General features: G+C 49.2%; 1 protein-coding gene across 1 annotated transcript; it reads left to right on the top strand.

Annotated features, from left to right (window-relative positions):
* Positions 1-4,848: 4,848 nt before the first annotated feature.
* LOC128942858 (vitamin D3 hydroxylase-associated protein-like) lies at positions 4,849-18,646 on the top strand. The gene is made up of 16 exons (XM_054285502.1): positions 4,849-4,891; positions 7,226-7,536; positions 9,294-9,407; positions 9,701-9,844; positions 11,423-11,556; positions 12,051-12,257; positions 13,486-13,526; positions 13,724-13,848; positions 15,479-15,604; positions 15,974-16,071; positions 16,243-16,342; positions 16,443-16,486; positions 16,934-16,973; positions 17,375-17,480; positions 17,714-17,859; positions 18,518-18,646. Exons 1-16 carry the CDS (start codon positions 4,849-4,851, stop codon positions 18,644-18,646), a joined length of 1,908 nt encoding a protein of 635 aa, XP_054141477.1.
* The last annotated feature ends 540 nt before the right edge of the window (positions 18,647-19,186 follow it).

Here is a 19,186-nt window from a genome sequence, read left to right as displayed (position 1 = left end):
TCGGAGAATTGTTTACCCAGTATGGGAAATTGTTTTTACTTGACAACCAATGACAGCCACCTGTGCTGAGGCTGTGAGCAGTCACAAGATTTCATTATAATTCTTTTCTATTCCTTGCTAGCCTTCTGATGAAATCTATTTCTTCTATTCTTTGAGTAAGTTTTCATATATCATTTTCTTTTAACATAATATGTATCATAAAATAGTAAATCAGCCTTCTGAAACATGGAGTCAAGATTCCCATCTCTTTCCTCGTCCTTGGACCCTTGCAAACACCACCACACAGCCTCCAGTGAGATGGCTTTTCATTCCCTGTCCCTCACTCCAGCCACCTTCTACCTGATATGAAGCAAAGTAATAGTGAGTTGAAAACTCTAAACTAATGTTTTAATGAAGTGGCCCTAAATTCTGTTTAAATATAGCCAGCAGAAATCTCGTCTGTCTAAATTGTCCTTTGCTATTAAACTGAGTCAAAAAAACAAAAGGACGAAGTTAATGCTGGACCAAAGGGATCCAATAACAACAGTTTAATATTATTTATTGTATGGTGTGAGACCAAAGAGCTGTTTATTGCAATATTTTACTTCCAACAGTTGGCAGGAGCAGATGTTTGTGGGAGAGTAAAACCTGGTAAGTGCAGGATTCCCCCTCTGGCTGTGCCATTGTTTGGCCAAGAGACTTTTTGGCAAAGGTTTGCAGTCAGCCCATGGGTTTAAATAGCTGCCAAGAGAGCTCTCCTCCACAGACTTGTCCCCTTCCTGAACTCATTTGCTGTCTAGATCTCCACGCCATCCAGCAGTTTAGCTGTGCAGGGAGTCCTGCAAAGCTTAATGTTCTCTGTATAACCATAAGCTGAGAGAAATGTTAGCTGGTCTGTCATCACTCCTGTTCCTCATTATTTCTTCCAGTTAAGCAATGGGAAAATATGGGAGTTTAAATCCCACAAACACTTCAGGGAAAACTGAGAAAGCATTTCTGTGGCTACAGAAATGGGCCATTCCACTGCTTGGTGCTTCCAGCCACACCCTGACAATCGTGTGCCGTTTCTTGACCCATCCATCACTCTCAAGGTGGAAGACGAGGCTGGAGGACAAAGGGGGAATGATGAAGGAGATGCTTTGAATAAGCACGTGTGTGTTGAAATAGGGCACGATCATTAGCAATGATCATTAAGGTGATTCCTTCCCCAAGCGTGCTGGGACAGAGCAGGGGTGACCCTGCCCTTGGCACTCATCTGCCTCCCTGGGGCAGTGCAGGGATGCCGCAGTCAGCTCTGAGTCACACCGGGAGTGTGACAGTCACGCAGCCTGAGTCACCCCTCTGGCCCGTGGGGAGCCAGAGAGGCTCCATGGCACACCCTGCCCCGAGGAGAGGCTCTGCCCCTGCAGGATTGCTGCTGGGGACAGCCTGTGGAGTGACCCTGACCCTCTCAGGCCTGGAGCAAAGGGTCTCTAGCTGTCCTGTCAAAGGAAAGGTCATTAAATAAGAAAATTATTTCATTTTCCTCATTAAATAAGAAATCTGCCCAGGTAGCATCCCTGGCTAGACCTGAGCATGCACAGACCTTGTTTTGCAAGGAAAGGTCTGTGTCCTTCACTCCTGTATCCCTTTGCAAGGCTGAACCAAGTGAAAAGTCCTGTTTCTAAAAGGAATTTCTGTTGCCATTGGGTAAGAAAGTGCACAGGCTCACCAGAAGGCTGGTTTGCACAGCAGCAGCTTTTATACCAAAATTCTCTCTTTCATAGACTTTGATACATACAGACCAGATTGGTCAATCAATCAATACATTTCACCTGGCTGGCTAATTAACAAAAACACCTTTCTTATAAACAATCTTTGAGAAAAACAGGAAAACAGAGAGCAGGAAAACACCACCTGCAGGTTGTTCATAGTAACAAGCTATCATCGTTTCTCTACGATTCCCTAAAGTCTCACAAGTCAGCCATGAGAAAATTCATCTGGTTTTCTCAGTCTTTTCTCAGCATACTTGTGCTCTGCATTCCAGATGCTCCTTGTGGATGGATCTAGAAGGGGTTTTCTGTTCCTCCTGCTCTCCTCTAGCCTGCCTCCAGCCAGTCACTAGATCTCAGATCCAGCAGCCAAAGGGAATTTCTCCCTGTGATCCAGCAGATGCCGAAGTAGAGAGCGTGGATGCTCAGATAACGCTCTCCTGGTGCTGAAGTGGATGAGGTAGAAAAGAAATCCAGAAGAATGCTGAAAAAGTGTGAGGGAAATAAGATACATGTTTGGACCTGATTTAGGGGTCTGTTCAGCTATTTACAGATGAGGTAAGTGCCTCAGCTGGGCAGACAGCAAAGCACCTTCATGGGTAAGATGTAGGGCCCTTCTCCAGCCAGGTTGTTCATGCCATCAGTTGCCATTGCTGCATCAATGTACGGGAAAGTGGGGAGGGTGATGCTGAGAGCACTCTGGTGAGGCCAGGTGCTGGAACACTGGCAGAGAAAGGCCTTGGGCAGGGCATAACTTCAAGTTTTCAGCAGAGTTCTTCCTCCAGGTCTCCTCCAAGCTGGAAAAAGAATGTCAGCCCCTTCCCCACCCACCAGCACAGTGCACTGTGTGCACCCAGCTGCTGGCTGGGGCTGAGCAGCCCGTGCAGCCCTGCACTGGGTGTTTGCAGAGTGCTGGACCAGCTGCCCAGCACTGACCAAAGTCCAGCCTTTGGTCTGTCCCAGAGAATTATGTGCAAATGCTGACTGGGACAAAAGGGCTCTGTTTTTATTAGCTTCTTTCATCTTTAGCACAATATCCCGACTGTGGTCTTTGATCCTTTTTCCTCCTCCCTCTTGATTTTAATAATTTAAATCTGCCCTCCTTAATCCATATTTCATTCTGTGGCCAGATAAATAACCAAGCAAGGTTGAGGGATTGAGACATCATAAAATCCAGGGGTTTCATTTGGTTTGACTTTATTTTGCAGGACTTTTTCTTTAGTTGGTAGTTCACATTGTTGCATAATCACAACACCAGGAGCAAATAAAATAGAACAAGAGTGGTTAAAAGGAGTCAGGTGTCCCTTTACAGTATCCAAAATACACAGAGCTCTCTATGTATGTAACAGGCAGTGGCAGAGAAAATTAGGGACACAAACATTCCCAGGATCTCAGGTATTCACTTCAAAGAATTTTCAAGGAAGGTGGTAGTTGGAGTAGCTTAAATCAAATGTTCAAAAAGCAGGTGAAACAAAACACCTGAACATAACAAGGCTCACCCTTGAAACACACAAAAAAAAAATTGCAAGAATTAGGGTTGGTAAATCTTTCACTCTGAAGCAGCTGTTTGCTGCACAAATCCCCACCCCTCCAAGCAGGGTCTCACCCTGCTCACTCTTTGTTTTGTTGTCTTTCCTGTCTCTGTTCTGCAGCTTCCTACATTCCCTGCTTGCCCATGGGAGACCAGTGACAGCCAGGTTCCTGCTGTAAGATCTGTGCCCAGTCATGGAGCATCTGGGAACATCCCAGCCCCTCACCATCAGGCACTGGAGCCACAGCTGCCACCCCGTGGGGACAGAGCTGTGCCAGACACGATGAACAAAATAGGAATGCTCCTGGACTTGTGGTGAAGAGCAAACAGCTCTCTGCAGCACCCTTTCTGATCATGCCTTTGCCTTGCTGGACAAGTTCTAAGTAGGATTCATACAGCATGGCTGTGGAAAATCTGAAGGAAAATAATGCAGTACCCACAAAGTGAGAAAAATGTCGGGATGGTCAGGAGAGAAAGCAGCCCCTGCTGCCAGAGGTCTGAGGGTAGCTGTGGGACTTCTCTCTTCCTGTCCTATCACAGTTTATTCAGGAAAAGCCAACAGAGTCCTGGCTGGGCAATGTGAAAAAGGGTTTTTAGGGACAGAGCCTCATCTCTCAACTGATGTCCTTGGTGTTTGGAAAGTTGCAGCTTAGGAAGGGGAAGGTTTCTCAGCAGCTCTTATGTTCTGTGAGTGTTGGTGGAGTTGGACTGGATCTGAGGAAAGTGTTATGCTTCCAATGGATATTCCAGGCTGAAATGAGTCAGAAACTGGAGAGCTCCCAGAAAACATTTATTCACCCCTCTGAGCCAATTTGAACAAGTTCCCCAGAGGGGTCCAGCCCATTTCACTATGATTTCAGCATTTTGTAAAATGTCTTTTAAATTCTTTTAGAGCAGCATAGTTAACATGCCTCATCTTGTAAATAGTTTTAAAAGGAGCATCAGAGTGTTTGGTTACAAGTACATGCACCAAGAAACAGCTGTCAGGATTTATTCTTTGTCATTTCAATCAGAATGGGGTCAGAGCTGACAAAAATGTTTCTTACCAATTTAGGGGAAAAGCAGTTCAGTTATAGGAATTTCAGAAGAGACCCAGCCTGCCAAACCTGCTGAGAGTGAATCAGTGCAGTTTTGCTCTTGCAAGCAAAGATGGTGCAGGTCTTGCTGGGGACAGGAGGGGACTCTCTGACTTGGTTTAAGTGCCTTTTTCTGGGATGCTCAAAGTGAAGGGCATGCTGTGGATGCCACAATGAAATCCCAGACCAGCTGTTACAGGCTGACTCTCCCGGTGAAAAGGGTCATGGCTTCCATCTGAACTCCACCAATGGGTTTGACCTTGGTCTTGGACCAGTTCAGGTGACAAAATCAATGTGGAGAAGTGAATATTGACCTGTGAGTCAGGCTGGTCTGTCTCCTCTGCTGTAGAGATTTGACTTGGGACATCCCTCTACTTCCCTCCTTTAGGTTCCCCGGGATTTGTGGCTTTGTGTGGCAGGAGGAGCCATACCCTGGATTCAGGAAGGATGTGGAGAAGCTGCCACATTGATAGGAGAAGGGTTTTCCCCAGCAGCATCCAGCCATCTGGAAATGCAGCTGTGCCTGCTGAAAAATGTGCCCTTTGAAATGCCAGGTCAGTCCAGGCACAGCTGTGCCTGTCTGGGTTAAACATTTACCAAGTGTCTAAAGGGCAGGGTCGGGGCACAGATCCCAGAGCCCAGGAGGATGTGGGAGGATGTGGAAGGATGTGGGAGGCTGATGCCCTGACACTTCCCAGCACAGGCAGAAAACCCTTCCACATCTGCTCAGCCCATCACAGAGCTTGTGGTGCTGTCACACAGGCAAAGAACCCACCTCTCAGGAAGGGCTTGCATGGATTCCTGGAGGCTGGATGAGGACTGGGAGAGGGCTGGGCACGGCTGCAGGCTGGCTCTGCTCACATCCCTCACTCTGCACCTTCTGGAAGCTCCTGCTGCAGCCAGGATCATGGAACAGGAGCAGGATGAGCTGTGGGCATCCTCTCAAGCTGCAGCTCTGTCACACCAGCAGTGCCAGAGCTGAGGGGGCTCCCCAAGGAAAGGTGCCACTGGAATGGACACAGGAAAAGGCCAGCTCAATTTGTTACCACATTGCTGCCAGATCCAGAATGTTTCCTTGAGGACACCAAAGCCAGATTTGTTCACAGTCCATAAAATTCTCTAGTTAAGAACTGAGATAAGAACATTCCCAGCTGACACAAATTGTGACAGAAAGCAGCAGTCAGCTCTTACAACTGCTGAGAAGGGACGTGACAATGGAAAACTCAGCACTAGAGGACCACTTAGCCCTGAAGGGAGAGGCTCTTCAGCCTCCATTCCATATCCAGTTCCACACTCTGCTGGAAGCTTGCAGAGCTGTGTAATGCACAATCCATAGCTGCCCAAACACTTTTCCAAGGAGGGGGCCCATAGGGAGGATCCACCATCCAAAAGCAACAGAGGAGACTGCAGACAGTCCATGACTGATGTTGGCTGGGCTGTGGCCTTCAGCTCAGTGTGTTGTTCTTGGTGCTTGTAGTGGGAGCCATCTGTGCTGGAAGGACCTCACACACCAGCTGTAGGGGCATTGAGGGGTAGCACGATCGGGACAGACGGAGACAAGAGATCTCTGCAGCCAGTCTGGAACTTGGGGTTTATTGCAAAGGGCCTGGGCACAGGGCCCTGCTGGGATTTGGGGTTTATTGCAAAGGGCCTGGGTGCAGGGCCCTGCTGGGATTTGGGGTTTATTGCAGAGGGCCTGGGTGCAGGGCCCTGCTGGGATTTGGGGTTTATTGCAAAGGGCCTGGGCGCAGGGCCCTGCTGGGATTTGGGGTTTATTGCAAAGGGCCTGGGTGCAAGGCCCTGCTGGGAGCTGCAGCCACAGCTCAGAGCAGGCCCGAGAGAAGAGAGAGGTAGAGAGGATGAGAGGGTGAGAGAATAAAAGGGCAAGAGAGAAAAAGCACAAGAGAGTAAAAGGGTTAAGAGCATAAAAGGGTAAGAGAGTAAGAGAGCAAAGTTCCTGTTACAATACAATAAATCTTCTTCTGTGTTGAATATTCTGATTCCCACTAACCAATCTAGTACAATATACAAATCCTATAGCATTTACATACAGCCTATAAGAATCACTACATTATCATACTCTGTTACATTTTACAGAAGGGACCTACTCTTTAGACCCTTTCTGCCGAGCTGGCAGGATCTGCTCAGACCCTTAGACTTGCCTGCAAGCAGAAGATCTTGTTTCATCAAAAAGAGATTATCTTCAGTCCAGCCACACCACTGTTTTCCCATTGTTCAGTAACTAAAAAATCTCAAAGCTTGCTTTCATTTCAATCTCACTTATAGCTTCTATATTCTCAAAATCTTTTGCCAGACAATCATATTTATAAGGCTTTCCTGTTTCATCTTCTCCAACAACCAGCCTTTCCAGCGTCGGTTTGCTCCTGCCCTGCAAGCCTGTGGGATTTTCCACTCAATACAACGTGCTTTGTCACAGGCTGGAACAGCCTCTCCTCCTGCTGCATGAGGACACCACAGCAGTGCCAAAACATCCTGTGGTCACCATGGCGGCAGCAGGAGGGACTCGGTGAGCCCAGGGTACCCCATAGCCATGCACTCCCTCAGCACACCACTCCCCAGTCCTGTGCAGGGAAACCTTGTTATTTCAAGCTGTTTTTTCCTCTTCTCCCATTGTGCTCTCTCAGGCTACACAGGAAATAGGAGAGCAGCAATTTCCTTGCTGCATTTGTTCGGTTGATCCTAGAGAACTTCCCACAGCCCAGAAAGCCCCTATAAACCCAACACCCCAAAGAAGACAAGGTTCATTGGCCAAACTTTACCTTCCCCATGTCATGGTTAATCATTCTCACTGCACAGTCCACCTACAGCAGCTTTGCAGGGCTCAGCTTTAGCCTGAGCTCTCTGGACTGTTTGCTGACTCATAACAGGGGGGAGGGATGGGCCTGGGCAGCCAGGGAAGCTCTCCTGCACCTGCCTTGCTTTTCCTTCTCACCGTGTCCTTCCTCAGAGCCCAGAGGTGCACGTGATGCTCCAGCAGCAGCAGCTGAGGCAGCTCCTGCCCGAGGGGAAGGGGGACACCGGCACTGCCCTCGCCCTGCTCGGGGGCTCCGTGGCAGCCCTGGGGCTCTGGAAATGGCTGGGCAGAAAGAGGATCCAGAGGAAAATGGAGGAGGCTCGGAGGACCCGGGAGGAGGGCATGAAGAAGATGGCAAAGGCTGTGCAGCAGTTCAGGGAGCAGGTAAGCCATCCTCCTTGGGGTCTGAGTCCCACTGGGGTGTCTGCTGGTGCTGTCCTTCAGATCCTCCTCCAGCTCATGGCCCCATAGCTTTACCAGGAGCAGATGTGCCAGCAGCCCCCAGCAAGAGGAAAGGCTGCCTTGGGAGAAAGGGAGGTCACTGCCCTCCTCGAGCTGGATGAGGTGTGGTGGGAGTCTGCAGCTTGGGGAATGTGAATTACTCACTGAGAAGTTGTTTTTGAACAACACAGGTGATGATGCACTGGATCTTCATTGATCCAAACCCCGATTCTTTAATGACCTGGGAATGTCTCTTGCCAATAATGGGTAGAAGCAAGAGAGCTTTTTCTCTGCTTAACTCTAAGTTTGCACATCTGTTCACACCCCTCTACCTTTGGCTCTAAAACCTGTCTTCTGGACAGCTCTAGGGGTGTCTCCAAAAGCAGCATGCTCAGCCAGTGGCACCTCCCATCAGGCTGCCCAGAAGGTGCCTGCTCTAACCTCACACTGATGAAACACAGGGTTTTCAGTGCCCCCTGGGAGAAACCAGGACATGACACGGGGCTGATTGAGCCAGGCATCCACCCAGCACAGCCCTGAATTCTACTGCAACATCACTTCTAACCCCCTTTCCTTTCTGCTCCATTCACTTCTGAATACACACTGGGTGAACCAGCTCATGTTTATACGGGTAATAACACACCTGGAAATAAAGCACACCAGCTACAAGTGATACATATATCTACAACCTTTTTTCTTAAATATAGATCTATATAAATATAAATATATGATATAAAACCTGTAAAAACCTGTGGCACTGAGAACTGCCAGTCTTCTTTACCTGAGTAGACCACCTGTGAGTCCCTGCTGACTTCCCTGCAGTTTGATGGGCTTGAGCTGTTCAATGTTTGCTCACAGCCCAGACTGTCCTGCACTGCCCGTGTCTGTTTTGAGGGATGAAAGGACAGCCTGAGATTTGTGTGCAAGGACTTTGGCACCTTGTGCCCCAGGCAGTGTTTGCTCAGCTGAGGTTATGTGTTGGTCAGTGGTTAAGTCCCACTGTGCCAGGAGGAAGGCACTGCCTTGTCCTCTGCTGCAGTGCATGGACAAGGCCCTTCAGCACCTGGGTTCCTGTGTTTGCATCCTGTTTGTGATATTCAAACTCAGGATAAAACACATGGCAGCTCAAGGTCAGAGCCTTCACATGCAGGATCTGTCTTTCAGCAAGCTTTGGTGATAATGCTGACAAAACTTAGCAGCCTTTATTTCCTGAGCCAAAGGGTAACTGCGGGGAGGCCTTTGAGCCTTTTAAGGGAACTTCTAGACTAATGTGCTGGAAGAATTTGTCACATGTTTAGAGCATGCCTCAGTGCTTGGGGTGAGCAAAAGGGGCTTCTGCAGCACTGTGTTAATCTGCCCTTTCCCTGCAGGTCATTGCCCCTTGCCCTGCCCTGGTACTGCCCCTGTGCCCATTGTCCTGACCCCACACTTACCCCAGGACATTGCACTGGTTTCTCATCTTCTGTCCCTGGACTCCTTCAGCATGGCTCTATAATAAACCCTGCTGGAACTCTTACAGAGACCCCTTCTGTCCTTCTTTGCTGACCTAGCTGTGGTGTGAGTGTGGGTTGAGTGACTGTGCCTGCCCGAGCAGCTCTCTCAGAAGATTCTTTTGGAGGTAGCAGCAAACACCATCCATTTTCCACACTGCCACATAACTGGACTTGCTGCCCTGGATCCCCCTCACCTTCCCTCTGCAGGTCCCCAGTGCCCAGAGAGATGCCATTCTGTCCCTGCCCCTGCTGGAACTCTCTGGAAGACTCCAGGAAGGGTCTCTGTCCCCCAGGACCGTCCTCTACACCTACTTGGAGAAGGTGAGTGTCCATCCACAGTGAGATGGACAAAGCAAATCTTTGACATTCTCCATGCCACACTGTGTGTGCTGGTGGCTGAAAAGGCTCGTTGGAGCTGGATTATGACCAGCCTTTAATACAGGAGATATTGAGAGAAAAACATGCTCTGTCTCCTGGGTCAGATCCTCTGAGCTGGCTTGAGCTGGGATGCTCTGGGGAGGGGGTCACTCAGGCTGTATTTTGTAAATCAGGGTAGCTGCTGAATGCAGCTGTGTAACGATGCTGTTCTTATCCATCACCTGTTCCCAACAAAGGCCCTGGAAGTGACCCAGCAGACAAACTGCTTGCGACACTTTATCCCAGAGTGTGAGGAGCAGCTCCGGGAAATCGAGCGGCGCACGGAGAAGGGGCTGCTCTACGGCATCCCCGTCAGCATCAAGGACCACATCGGCCACAAGGTGCTTCCCTTTGTGCTTCTGGATGTCCCAGCGTGGGTGGGGAAGTGGTGGGAGATGGACAATGGGGAAGGGACCCAATCCTTCTCTGTTTGCACCACAGGAAACCTGGCTGTGTCTGAGGCAGCTGCAGTGGGCACTCACTCACTCACTCCCCCCACAGTGGGATGTGGGAGAGAGAACAGAAAGGGTTAAAGTGAGAAAACTTGTGGGTTGAGATAAAGACAGTTTATTAGGTACACTCTGCACACAAGGAAAGCAAAACAAGGAATTAATTCACCACATCCCTTGAGCAGGCAGGTGTTCAGCCACCCCCAGGAGAGCAGGGCTCCATCATGTGTGATGATAAATGGGAAACCCCAAGTTTCCCAGTTACCATCACCACAAACATCACCCAAACATCTCCTCTTTCTTCTTCTTCCCCCAGCTTTACATGCTGAGCTTTCTATGCTGAGCATGACTCCATATGGCATGGAATGTCCCTCTGGTCACTCGGGGTCAGCTGTCCTGGCTGTCCCCTCCCTGTCCCTCAGCCCCAGCCTGCTCACTGGTGAGGCAGTACGAGCTCTGTGCAAGCCCTGCTCAGTAATGACAACAGCATCCATGTGTTATCAATACTGTTTACAGCACAAAATCCAAAACACAGCCCTGTAGTTGCTACTGTGAAGAAAATAAACTCTAGCCCAGCCAAAAGCAGCACAAACCTCCATCAGCAGAGAAAAACCAGGGATGAATAGTTATAGGCACAAATGATTTCTCCTCTGATACATGACACAGTACAGGCTGCACTAAAGTTGAGCCCCAAATACCAAAGGCTAACTAAAAAAGGCTCACACATTTTGGTTACCTGAGGTTATTCCTTCCCTGAACATCCACTGGTGGATTCACTTGGACAGCAGGATGCTGGGTTTGATCCTGAGCTGGTGCACCTGTGGAGTATGGAGCTGCATTTGGGTCAGGGGAGGAAAGGAGTGAGGAAAAGAGCAAGGAGAGCTTCAGGAGAAGCTCTAACCCAGTGAGTGCTTGACAGCCCTCTGCCAAGGATGGAAGGAGAGGGAGTCCTTCGAGCAAGGGCTCTCAAGGGAGTGTGTGACCATGTTCACAGGGGTTTTTGGATGAGGGAAGAGACGAGGATCTGACTCTATGTTTCAGAAGGCTTGATTGATTATTTTATGATATATATTATATTAAAACTATACTAAAATAATAGAAGAAAGGATTTCATCAGAAGGCTAGCTAGGAATAGAATTGGAAAGAATGAATAACAAGGGCTTGTGTCCCAGACAGAGAGTCTGAGCCAGCTGACTGTGACTGGCCATTAATTAGAAACAACCACATGAGACCAATCACACATGTACCTGTTGCATTCCACGGCAGCAGATAATCAATGTTTACATTTTGTTCCTGAGGCCTCTCAGCATCTCAGGAGGAAAAATCCTAAGGAAAGGATTTTTCATAAAAGATGTCTGTGACAGGAGCGGGTTGGTACAAAACACAACCCCTGAAGGAACGCCAGAGCATCCTTCCAAAAGAGCAAGGGAAGTGCACTGACTGTGTTCTTGTCCTTTCTCCTCTCTGCAGGGGCACCTGGCAACCTGTGGGCTCATGCAGTGCCTGGACACTGTGATGGAGGAGGACAGTGTCCTGGTCAAGGTCCTGAAGAAACAAGGGGCCATCCCATTTGCAATGACCAACGTGCCACAATCCCTCTTCAGGTGACGTGCATCATCAAAAATCTGGTTGTGCTTCTGAAGGAAAATCCCAGCCTGTAGGGCCCTGGACAGGCTCCTGAGACGTGTCCTGGAGAGTCCCTTTTCCATTATCTGGCAACAATCTCAAGTGAAAAAGCTGTCAGATAAAAGATAAAGTGGGGGGAAAGCCTACCATGAGTTAAGAGAAATGGAGTGCACTTGTGCCTGGGAGGGAGAGCAGAGGCTCGTGGGAATGTGCTGTGTCCTGAGGGATTTACAGGGAGCAACACTGGGAGCAAATGGCTGCAGATCTTTAGGGGAAGATGAGACAGGATCAGAAACTGCTGCAGCAAATCTCTTAACTGAGGGTGTTCCCTTTCTCTCTGCAGCAGCCCAGCTTCAGGATGAAAGGATGGGGTTGGCTGTGCCCCACAGGCTCTCCACAGAGGAACACAAACAAACCCAAGGCACTGGCTGCTCCTCACAGCCTCTTTCCTTTCTTTCTTTGCTCTCCCCAGCTACGAATGCAGCAACCCCATCTTTGGGCAGACCTTGAACCCCCTGGACCCTCAGAGGAGCCCCGGGGGCTCCTCAGGAGGGGAGGGAGCTCTGATTGCAGGGGGAGGCTCCATCCTGGGCATGGGCTCGGACATGGGCGGCAGCATCCGCCTGCCCTCCAGCTTCTGCGGGATCTGCGGCCTCAAACCCACAGCCGAGAGACTCAGGTAATCCTCAAGTAGTCACCAACTGCAAATAAAATCTAAAATAAGAGTTTGCATTAAATAAAGGAATTTATTTATTTTTTCTAAAAAAAAAGAGAAGAAATGAGACAGAGTAGAAATTCTCCAGAGTAAAAATCCGTTTTGGTTTAGGTGAAATGTACGTCTTTGAGTTAAGTCTGTAGTTTGAAAACACGGCTATTTAGTGTGACTGCAAAAAGCCTAAGCTCAGAGAAACTGCTTCAGTGAAAGACAAAGATAAAGGAGGAAGAGAGGGTGATAGAGAGAGACAGAGACACTGCTGTGAGAGCAGGTCACCCTGGCCCACAGAATTTCTACTCTATCTCAATGGGGCTGCCCCCCAACCTGCTCATGGTCAGGCTGGGCTGAAGGGGAAAGCACTGGGTGGGTGCTTGGAGGGAGGAGGGTGGGTGGATCTTAAAGTGTGGCTTGCTTTGCTCCAAACCTCTCCCAGGAGATGGCACCGTTAGGTTTAGTGGGAAATGGGCAGGTTTTCATTGTAAATCTAGCCTGGAGTTTAAAGTAAAAGGGAGTTAAAGGGGTTAAAAAATGCCAAAATGCAACAGTTTTGGTTAAACCAAAACTAAGATCTGCTGGGGTTTAGGTTTGCTTATTTTGGCCAAAATTTCCTGGTTTGAACTACTCTGTGGTGTTGATGGGTCCCCAGGATGAGGTGAGAGATGAGAATTTGACTCTAAGTTCTCCGAAGGCTGATATATTATATATTATATATTATATATTATATATTATATATTATATATTATATATTATGTTATATTATTTTTATTATATTTTATTATATAATATTATAAGAAAATGGTATACTAAAACTATACTAAAGAAAGAAAAAAGATACATCAGAAAGCTAAAAAGGAATGAATAATAAAAACTTGTGACAGACTCAGAGAGTCCGACACAGCTGGCTGTGATTGGCTATTAATTAAAAACAATTTACATGTTTGGTAAATAATTCTCCAAATCACATTCTAAAGCAGCAAAACAGGGAGAAGCTGAAGCTTCTCAGCTTCCCAGGAGAAGAAATCTTAACAAAGAGATTTTTCATAAAATATCGCAGTAACACTACTGAATTCAAATTTTTGAAATAATTTCCTTCTGTTTCTGGTCCTGAGCTGGAGACCCCACATGCTTTTCAAACATACTGTGAATATTTCCCCGTTATTATAATGACAATGTACTTCTTCTTTTCTCACAGCCTGTCTGGAGTGACTGGTCCTGTCAATGGCATCGTGGCAGGTACATGAATTTTGAATTCCTTTTCCCTATATCCTGTGAAGAGCCTGATGTTCTCCTGCAGGCCAGGAGAAAACCTGAGACAGCAAAGTCCTGTCTGGAGTCCATCTGAAACTTCCCTCATGTGGCTGTGCAGAGGGGTGGGCTGGGGTTGGCACATCCATCTGCTCACTGTGGGTGTTTGCTCTTGTCCCATGCAGTCCCTTGTGCCCTGGGGCCCATGGCACGGGACGTGGACAGCCTGGCCCTGTGCATGAAGGCTCTGCTCTGCCAGGAGATGTTCCAGCTGGACCCCAGTGTGCCCCCCATCCCCTTCAACGAGGAGGTGAGGCCTCACTCAGCAAGCCCTGGTTCCTTCAAGGGTCCAGTTATCTTTACAGGACTGGTTTCCAGTAAAACAGCTCTCTTAGAGGGCAGAATTCATAATTCTCATTTGAAAAAAAATAGGCAAATCAGTAGTTATCCTGTCTGTCTTCTCAGCTGGAATGCTGCTTATTGAATTGAGAGCATCCAGGAAAGAGCAGGGAAGAGGGCAACACGAGGAGCAAATGGCTGGAGATCTTTAGGAAATAATGTGACAGCATGAGAAACTGCTGCAGCAAATCTCTTAACTGAGAGTGTTCCCTTTCTCTCTGCAGCAGACCAGCTTCAGGAGGTTTTTATACCTCCCCACTTTTTAGCAGGGGTTGAATCCCCTTTTCTGGAGTGGCTGTGCTCCTCCTGAAGGAGGGCCTGGAGAAAAAGGCAGGGGTAAACATTTGGAAAGGGTAACTATAGCAAACCAGAATATTAGTCACTCCTTAGCATTTGGAGCTCTTGCCCCCTTCTGCAGTGGGTGTCAGTGTGGGAGCAGACCTTCCCCCAACAGGGGAAGGTGGATGTCACAAATGAGAGATTGAGGTCACCTAAAGAATCACTGCAAAAAGCAGGTTTTAATACAAATTTGCATAAAGGGTGACAAAGTTCAATGACAGGGTTCACTCTGTTACTTATTCTGAAGATGGAGCACACAAAGGAAAATCAGCTTAGTGTCACTTTGGAATGATTTGCCTGGACACTGGGAGTGCAAAGGACAAGGGTGCAAAGGGCAGGGAAGACCCTGCCATTGAGTCACAGGATTCAGAGAGGACTCCCCTAGCTTTCTAAACTCCTGACAGAGCCTAGGCACAGCTGAGTCCAATCCTAGTCCCAGAATGGCAACAGTTCAGATCTAAGAATTTAATAGGGAAATACAAGGAGTAGGGGAGACCCTCCCACTGCATCCAGTCTTAGTCCCAGACCTGGTCAATGGTGGATGTCTAAAGGATTTTCATAGCAATCCCATTAGGAATAGTGTGGGGGTCTCAGTTGTGCGTTTTTCTGGGTCTGGACTGAAGGCACTTGAGACAGTAGTTCATGTTCATACTCAGGTGTTTATCATTTCTTATCAGTAAAACAGTCTCACTACTGTGGGTTCAGCAGCTTTTCATCAGAAGGCACAAAATGGCCAACAATCTCTTGTTACAAGATCTTTTAGGACTAAACTATCCAGTTAAGAACTGACACCCAGATTATTTTGCTTTTTAACCCAATAACTGATCCCAAAAGCCCACAATGTAGACTTTTCTGCCCAATTACAAAATGCCACCCAAACCCATGAAGAAGGAGGAAGAAGAAGCATGAAGAAGGAATCCAGGACAATACCCTGTGCCCTCCATCTTGCTTCCATCCACAACATACTAAAAATCCCAAAACCTCAATTTCTCACCAAGTGATACACTTACACTGCTCTCTATAATCCATTTCACACTTTTGTGGATTCCGGTCTATCCTGAAGTCTAGGAAACTTTCTCCAAGGATGAGGGTCAGTCAGTGCTCTCCTGAGGGTCAGGGCACCCCAGAGCAGACAGAGAAATATTCCTGGTGCCCTGGGTTTCCACAGAACAGGAATGATAGCTGGTGTCTCCTTGCTCCAGGTGTACTCCAGCTCCGCTCCCCTGCGGGTCGGGTACTACGACACCGACGGCTACTTCCCTCTGCCCCCCTGCATGAGGAGGGCAGTGAAGGAAACCAGGAGTGCTCTGCAGGCAGCTGGGCACCAGGTGAGCACCACCACCCCCTGCCCTGATCCCCAGGGTGTCCCCAGCCTCGCTCCTCGCTGAGGAAATCACCCTTCAGAAACCAGGCACAGCTCCCAAGCACAGCTGTGGGGAAAATGACCTGGCTGAGGTATGGGATTATGGTTCTCCAGCCACAGAGACCCCTCTGCCTAAGGGAGAAGTGCATCCCATAGGCAACCAGCAGGAATAATCTCATGGGGAGATTATTGGATGGAAAATGGTTGAACCAGGGCTTCTCTTGGCACATGGAGCCCAGGGAGGTGCTGCTCTGCCTCTCAGGATTATCCACATTTGGGTCTTGGAAGCTATTCACATCCCCAGGCTGCCACATAATCCTGTGTTTTGGTGCAGCTGGTGCCCTTCTCTCCCCCTCGGATCCCCTATGTCATGAATGAGCTGTTTATGAAGACGTTTTTTGCTGATGGAGGCCGTGCCTTCTTGGATGTGTTGTAAGTAGGAGCCCTGTGGCAGCAGTGCTGCCAACACCTCCATCCCCATGCCATGAGCATGGCACAGGCACAGGGAGCCCAGCTCTCCCACCCCAAACAGGCAACACTCAGGTCTCTGAGAAAGGGCAAACAGCTTCTCTGAAATCACCTCATCCTCCTGTCATCTCTCAGCACAGGAAATATTGTGGATCCAGGCTTGAAAGCGCAGGTGAATTCCTGCAAGATGCCAAGGCTGGTGAAGAAGCTGCTGGCTCTGCTTCTTAAACCACTGGTGAGTGCCTGTCCCTCAGGACAGGAACAGGGGCTTCCTGGGGTGACACAGGTTACTGCAGCCCCATGTCATGTCCCTAAGGAACCTTGTGCCTTTCCAGTTCCCCCGCCTGGCTGACCACCTGAGCTCCATGGCTGGAATGAGGTAAGATGGAATTGTCCCCAGGGATGTCCGTGGAAATGGGTGATACCTTCTCCTCCAGGTGTCCTTGGCTGGGGGGGACTGGATTCACAGCAAAAGCTGTGATCTCTCCCTGCAGGGGCTGTCCCTCATTGTTGGCCATGGCTTCACTGCCCCTAGCAAAATCCTGACAGGAATGGGGCACTTGAATGGATAAGGTCATTACAGGAAGCCTGTGGAAGAGATGAGTATTAAATCCAGGCCCATCAGGAAAGCCTTCTCTCCAGCACTTCCAGACATTTGCTGCTTAATTGGTTGGCCAGATGCCAAAGGAAACTTTAGGAAGATTGTGAAAGCTGTATTGTTTCAAGCAATTGCTAAAATCACCAGGGCTTATCAACCCAGAGGACTATTTAAGCAATTCCTTCTCCTCTTACAGCTTAAAGATGTTGCTATGATTTCCACTTGCAGGTCAGTGCAGGAGATGTGGGATCACCAGCATCAAATACAGGTTTGTTTTGAGGACTTTCCTCTTTGGCATCATGCTGCAAGTTGAGGCTTTGTGGCAAGCACCAGGTCAGAGGGAGTCATCAGTTTGGAAAGGGATTGTGCAGGGGAGAGGCTGCTGGGGAGGAGACAGGATGGAGGGAAAGGCACAAAGAATGATAGGAATGGGGTGGATGGGCTTTTGAGTCAGCCCAGACAGAGCTTCAGTGAAGGCTGTCCTGGGAGTGGGCATGGCCAGAGTGGGACCTTCCAAATTCCTGGCCACACGCAGTGGGGGCAAACACAGGCTGCTCTGCCCCATCCCTTGAGCACCTCTGCCTGCTGCTGCCTCCTCAGCTGTGCCTGGAGAGGCTGAGAGGCTGCAGGCATGGCCATGGCTCCATGACATGCCCCTCTCCTCCCCAGGTGTACCGCTCCCAGTTCAGCCAGTGGCAGCAACTCCAGCTGGACGTGGTGCTGTGCCCTGTCCTGGGGCCTGCCTTCACCACGGGATACCCCAGGAAACTCCTCGGTGAGTGAGTCTGGGCCCTTCCCAGGAGGGCAGAGAAACACAGTGGCTGAGACTGGAGGGAAGCACCCACTACCATGCAGTTTCACTATCCACCCAAGCATTAGGAAGGAAAAGTAACTACACAGAGCTCTCTGGGCAGGTGGAGACAGACACAGCTCTCAGGGACTTCAGGGAATATGGAATGTGTAAGTTTAAAGGCAGGAGGCTGTGACATCCTCTCCTGCTTCTCTCAGGTGCCATCTCCTCCACGATGCTGTACAACGTCTTGAACTTCCCCGCGGGGATTGTCCCTGTCAGCACCGTGACAGAGGCGGATGAGGAAGAGCTAAAGCTGTACAAAGGATGCTGTGATGACCCCTGGGACCGGACACTGAAACAGGTATGGGAAATGGTGGAGCAGACAGTGCTGATGTGTGTTCAGGTAACAGTTTCCATGGGATCAGGGGCTCCTAAGTATCTCCATCAGTATGGCCACAAAAAAATTCGTATCTTCATATACACCCCTTGCTTATCCCCAAACCCACCATGAACACGCTGTTCTCCCAAGCCCCCAACAGGTAAGTCACTAAGTTTGGGGGGACTAAAGGATCTCCCACAGGCTGGGCAGGCTGAAGCATCAAGAAGTCATGCAGCAAAGCTTCTGGGAGCAGGTCCTTGCAACAGCCACAGCCCACAGCACTGCACTGCACTTTCCTCCTGTTCCACATTGCCTTCAACCAGGCCCAGGCCGTCAGTGGAGCATGGGTCAGGAACGAGGATGCTGAAGGAAAAGGGATCTGCCTACAGGACAGCCCAAGGCAGAGCTGGCTGTGGTGTGTGTGGGGGAAAGTGTCTCCAACACTTTACCCAAGATTTTGGCAACCATTTCTATCAGAGAAAGGCAAGAGCCTTCCCTCTGCCCAGCACACTAACAGGGCTCAAACTCCAACCTCCCCAGGCTGTGGGATGAGCCACAGGCCCAAACCAAGCTCCCAAAACCTGCTGGAGGTGCAAGGGGTCCCTGGATGGCCCCTGACTGTTCATGCCCCTCACTGCAGGCTGTGTCAGGAGCCGTGGGGATGCCCGTGGCCGTGCAGTGCGTGGCCCTGCCGTGGCAGGAGGAGCTGTGCCTGCGCTTCATGAAGGAGGTGGAGACCCTCAGCCGTGGTGGCAGGAGAGTGGCATAGTCACCGTGGTCCCCAGGGAGAAGGGACAGTGCTGCACGACTGCCACCAGCAGTGCACAGACTGCACTGGGGACGGGAGGAGGAAGGAAACGCCACCTCCTGCCCCCTCTCCTTGCCAATAAACACAGATCCTGTAAGGAACCCTGCAGGACTGGCTGAGGATAGGCTCAAACAGTGGTGAATGTAGGAACTGCACTTCCAGCAAGGATGGATGGCCATGGATGTGGGTTCATCCCTATTTCCACCAGTGCTGCCTCCTGCAGAAGCAGGGTGGTGGAAAGGATTACAGAAGTTCAACAGTATTTTCTTGCTGGCAGCAGAGCAACTTCATATGGATGGAACTATGGGGAATACAGCCGTGTCCATCACTTCCCACTGCTGTAATTTGCTCACAAAAATAAAATTGTAACTATTAAGCAACTCCCATGATAAATTCCAGTAATCCTTCACTGATGGTGATGATTCTATAAACAAAGTTACTACTCAAAATCGTACAAGCACCTGCTCACTAGACATTAAATGGCATCTAGCATGGGAATAT

Source organism: Melozone crissalis, unplaced genomic scaffold, assembly GCF_028551555.1.
Source record: "Melozone crissalis strain CALT ecotype California unplaced genomic scaffold, PUWL_Pcris_2 ptg000045l_1, whole genome shotgun sequence".
NCBI lineage: Eukaryota > Metazoa > Chordata > Aves > Passeriformes > Passerellidae > Melozone > Melozone crissalis.
Note: the sequence above shows the minus strand (reverse complement) of the source record. Positions and strands in the feature narration are given on the sequence as shown.

Bases quoted from the DNA above. Each gene is read 5' to 3' on its own strand.
- LOC128942858 (XM_054285502.1), top strand. From the start codon at position 4,849: ATGCAGCTGTGCCTGCTGAAAAATGTGCCCTTTGAAATGCCAG. The intron at 13,527-13,723 runs GTACATGAATTT...TGTCCCATGCAG, and splicing joins TGTCAATGGCATCGTGGCAG to TCCCTTGTGCCCTGGGGCCC. The intron at 15,605-15,973 runs GTGAGCACCACC...GTTTTGGTGCAG, and splicing joins TGCAGGCAGCTGGGCACCAG to CTGGTGCCCTTCTCTCCCCC.